At 47.6% G+C, this 4,634-nt stretch overlaps 1 protein-coding gene across 4 annotated transcripts; it reads right to left on the bottom strand.

The window, feature by feature from the left end:
* Positions 1-2,359: 2,359 nt before the first annotated feature.
* Positions 2,360-4,273, bottom strand: RPL37A (ribosomal protein L37a). Of its 4 annotated transcripts, none has more exons than XM_049106745.1 (4): positions 4,153-4,273; positions 3,829-3,957; positions 3,571-3,707; positions 2,360-2,486 (listed from the first exon to the last, which is right to left on the bottom strand). In XM_049106745.1, exons 1-4 carry the CDS (start codon positions 4,153-4,155, stop codon positions 2,423-2,425), a joined length of 333 nt encoding a protein of 110 aa, XP_048962702.1. In that variant the 5' UTR covers positions 4,156-4,273; the 3' UTR covers positions 2,360-2,422. The 4 variants fall into 4 exon arrangements, with proteins under 4 accessions (XP_048962702.1, XP_048962705.1, XP_048962701.1 ...); XM_049106748.1 differs by having other exon boundaries at positions 3,571-3,653; XM_049106744.1 differs by lacking the exon at positions 2,360-2,486 and adding an exon at positions 3,073-3,192.
* Between the last annotated feature and the right edge of the window lie 361 nt (positions 4,274-4,634).

The raw sequence follows: 4,634 nt of genomic DNA, 5'->3' as shown, positions 1-4,634 counted from the left end.
CTCAGCATAATACCCTCCAGTTCCATCCACGTTCAAGCAAATGGTGGGTACACAAATGCATTTCTAATCTTAGTGGGGCCCTCCTAAAATCCCTTCCACCCCCAGATCTTGGTTCAGGCAGGATTTGATCTCTAGTCCTGTAAGTAGTGCCCATCCCTCATCTCCAGGCCCAAAACAGAACCTGCAATTAGATACGCTGTTTTGGCTTTCTGGCTATCTGCATTGATCACAGCACAGACAAAAAATATTCATGGTACAAGGAGACAACCCATCTAGTGAGGAACACGTCTTACTCACCTTTGAATCCTGACGGTCAAATGACTTAAAAACCAAAGGCTCTGAAAACAAGCCAGGGTTGCTACATAAGAGTAAAATGAAGGTGGGGATCTTTAGTCTATAAAGACACAAATTAAGAAACATAACCTTGAGCTCATTAGAAGGCAGTCTAGCCAAGCGGGAAAAGCGTGGACTAAGGAATGAGAAATCTAATTTCCAGCCCTACCCTCACCACCTACCATAACCTTGAGAAAGTCACTATTTCCTACCCACAAAATATTTACTATTTTCATCAGCCTTCTAACTGGCCTCTATGTCCCCCACTTACTCTTTTAACTATCATAATAAAAAAAAAAGGTTAAAATAGCAAACATTTCTAGTATTATCAACCCTGCAGCCAACAATGCGCAAGTTCAAATCCCAGCTCCATCGCATAAGTTATGTAACTTTCTCAGGTGTGTGAAGGGGGATATTATCTACATTTCATAAAGTTGTTGTGGGATTAAATGATACTCCGTGCTCACACTGCTCATGCTCAGCAAATGTTAATTACCCCACTTACAAAATTCTAATGGTTCTTTACCTACAGAATCACATCCAAATTCTTTAATAAAGTAACACCGACGTCTTCCAAATAAGATTCCCAATTAGTAACCCTGGCTCCCATCACATACTCCATTTTACTATTGGGCATTCTTCTGCAAACTGGAGCATGGGTAAAGCTGAACCACCTAACCCCTGAGGCAGTTTGGCTAAGTTGGTACCTCTTAACCCCAGACACCTAATGTTTAACTCCCTGTGTGGATACAACATCTAGGGATTCTGAAGCTCTGTCAAATATTTCCATGAAGCCGGAAATTGACAGTTTGTCAAATCCTGGGCCTATTCCTACTACGTCATGACCCACAGTACTCACTGAGGTTTCACAGTACAGAATCGCTTACAGGCACCATTTTGTGACAAAAATGAGAGCCACACTTACTCATCAGATATTTAAGGAATTACACTAGGTACTGGGGATACATAATAAACACAATTGTTTGGGGCAACAATAATACAAACCTACAGTTACTGCTATGGGTCTAATAAGGGCTTGACACAGAACATTACCCTGAGATAATGTTTGCGCCGGAGTCGATGTGGAAGTGAAGGGCAAAATGTGTGCAACAGATGTTAAGCTAGTAACAGGCCAAAGAGTTATGGAAGAGAAGGGCAGCCCATGAAGAGCCACAAAGGTTTTTACTATAAGAGCATAAGAAATCCATGTTTTCATTAAAAAAATTAATAAATAAATAAAATCCATGTTTTCATACTAGATTTGCATTCCTAAAGAATTCCTTGTCTTTGGAGTGCAGACATCCCTGTTAGGAGGTTCCTAAGGATTCCTTAACCGTAGACCGTCAGAGAAAAGGTGAAATGGGAATTCAGAATTCAGTCCTATTAAGTGAGTGGACTGAATAAAGGTAAAAAAACGTTCACCATCACCATTAACTATTCACAACTGGAATTCCTCCATGGAACCTCATGTTAAGTGCAACTGACCATCTATATCAACTCGAGTAATTCAATCCTGCCCATCCTTCTGTGCAAACTGAAAAATGGGAGAATGGGTAGACATCTGCAAAATTTGTCCTAAAATTCTAATTGTTTCATATGGTTTCCTGAAAATGCTGATAAAATGTGTAGTCCGACAAAACACCTGAATGTTAGGAGACTGTACACATTATCCTATCCTATCTTTAGAAACATTAAAAAAAAATTAAGCATGATTTAAAAACAAAAGTCCTCACAGTATGAACTAATTTATCTCAAAAAAGTTGAATTGGCAAGGATACACCTATAGAAAGTGAAGACACATACCAACCTTTAAGTCTGTCACTTATCATTGGACTACAAGCAAAAAAAAAAAAAAAAAAAAAGCTGTATTAGGATAACCCATCTCAGCATGCTTTTCCAAAAAAATTAGAAGGATTTTTCATTTTCAAGTCTTTTGAGAAAGCAGAATGCGACGCAAATCGAAGATCTAATTAAGAAATTCAAAAAAATAAAAAAAAAAAAAAAGAAATTCAACAACAAGCCCAAGTAATTTTATCATATAAATTAACCCATTTATTGTAGGCTAGCTATGTTTCACATGGCGGAGCTTCTACTGGTCTTTCAACTCCTTCAGTCTTCTGATGGCAGACTTTACTGTGACAGCAGAAGTGGTGCTAGAAAGAAAAACAAAGTTGGTACCAACATAATTAGCTACACTAACATGTGAAATGGCAAATGAGTAAATCCTGCCTTATTTTTACATTACAATCTTAACGATGACGGATGGCATCTTTTAACAATTAGAGCTGCGTCTTCAGGCTCTTGCAGAATTAGAGAAGACCCGTCTCATACATCTGATTTCTCAAACAGCATTGAAAAAATGAGCAGGGAGGAATGAATGGTTCCAAGAGGCTGACCCAAACTCATTAAAAGGGAACGGACAGAAGGTGGGAGAAACTAACGCATTCTAAGATGCTGTAATGAATGACAGGTATCAAAAAAGCAGTGTCAAAATAGAATAAGACTCAAGTATATTTTGGAAAAACAGCTACTAAAAACGACTATAAAAAATTTATATAGGGGGATCCCTGGGTGGCTCAGCGGTTTGGCGCCTGCCTTCGGCCCAGGGCGTGATCCTGGGGTCCTGGGATCGAGTCCCGCATGGGGCTCCCTACATGGAGCCTGCCTCTCCCTCCTCCTGTGTCTCTGCCTATCATGAATAAATAAATAAATAAATCTTAAAAAAAAAAAAAAAAAAGATTCAGGAACCTGGAAAACCCACAGCCATCACATGCGGTGGGTACGGGACGCTAGTTCATTGCAGCAACACAACCAAGAAGAGAGCACGCTTGGCTGTTTGCGGCTTCCGCCTCACCGGTCCTAAGGCACAGATAACGCACCAACGATTGCTTCAACGCTTTCCGTGATCTTACCCTGCTGCAGTTTTGAATCAACTAACACCGCAATTCCCAGTCTCCACCGCACTAGCCTCGCACGCGGGGGGCTCGCACGCTGGACGGCGCTCGCCCAGACCCCGGCTACAGCAAGGCGCCCCAAGAGTAGAGCCCTTGGTGGCCTCAATTTCCAGAACCGGATTCCCTCGAGTCGGGCAGATTCCCCCGAGCAGCCGCAGCTGGCGGGTGCGGGTCTCCGGGCTCCCCGTGGTCTGAGCGCGCGGACGCCCCGGGCTCTCAAGGGGCCGCGAGGGCGAGCAGCCTCCTCGCCCCCGCCCCGGGCCGCCCGCAGGGAGGGACTCACTTGTAGGTCCAGGCGCCGCCGGCCACGGTCTTCATGCAGGAGCCGCAGTGCCAGATGCCCACCGCTCGCCTTTTCATCTTGGTCTGCGAAACAGCAGCGGCGCTTGCCCGAGAAGCCCGGCCTCGTCCCCGGGGGCCCTGGCGAGGTCGGCACCGCCGCGCGGCCCCGTGGCCCCGGGAGGTCAGACGCGCGCCCCCCGCCGGGCGCCCCCGGGCTCCCCCCGGCTCCCCCTGCTCCCCGCAGCCCGCCGGCCCCCACCTTGCCGCAGAAGGAGCAGGTGTACTTGGCGTGCTGGCTGATCTCGATCTTCTTCACCATCTTTCTGAGCGAGGCCCCGTAGCGCGTCCCGTATTTACCCACGATCCCGACCTTCTTGGTGCGTTTGGCCTGTTGGGCGGCGAGACACAAGCCGGCGTCACCGGGACCGGGACCGGGACCGGGCCCGCGCCGCCCCCGCCCCTCCGCCCCGGTCCGCGTCCGGGAGGCCCCGCGGCCGAGACACCCCCCCCCCCTCGCCCCAAGAAAGGTCGGATGCGGCCGGATAGACCCGCAGGCCTCGCCGGCACCAGGGCGCTCGCTCACCATGTCGCCGCCAGCCAGGTCCCAGCCCAGAGAGGAAGAGACTCAGGGCGCAAGCGCGGTTGAGGCGGGCGGAAGCGGCGGAAGCGGCGGAAGCGGCGGAAGCGGCGGCCCGGAGGCCCAGCTAGGCACGAGCTCTATGCTCCGGAGGCGTCCTCGCCCCGCGGCCTGCTGGGAAATGTAGTTTTTGTTTGTTTGTTTGTTTGTGGACGTTCGGAGCGGACGCTTTTATTGTTTAAGCAATAGGGGTTTTCACGGGGTTATCGCTAGGGATGGAGGAAGGTCAGGCTCTTTCTCAACTACCTGGCTTCTTGTACGATGAATGCTAGAAGACGGAAACAGCAGACCAGTGTTTCTCGAAATGTAGTCACTCGAACACTGCATTTCCAGTGTTTGCAGTTTGGGCCAATATCGACTGTTTTAGCATTTATTTTAAAAACGGTGTCACTTTTTTGAAAAGACTTAACAAAAATGAAGCTTCGTCC

This window comes from Canis lupus, chromosome 37 (genome assembly GCF_003254725.2).
Source record: "Canis lupus dingo isolate Sandy chromosome 37, ASM325472v2, whole genome shotgun sequence".
Classification (NCBI taxonomy): Eukaryota; Metazoa; Chordata; class Mammalia; order Carnivora; family Canidae; genus Canis; species Canis lupus.
Note: the sequence above shows the minus strand (reverse complement) of the source record. Positions and strands in the feature narration are given on the sequence as shown.

Bases quoted from the DNA above. Each gene is read 5' to 3' on its own strand.
- RPL37A (XM_049106744.1), bottom strand. The intron at 3,708-3,828 runs GTGGGGGCCGGC...CGACCTCGCCAG, and splicing joins CCTGCTCCTTCTGCGGCAAG to GGCCCCCGGGGACGAGGCCG. The intron at 3,193-3,570 runs GTGAGTCCCTCC...TCTGTGCCTTAG, and splicing joins GGCGGCGCCTGGACCTACAA to GACCGGTGAGGCGGAAGCCG.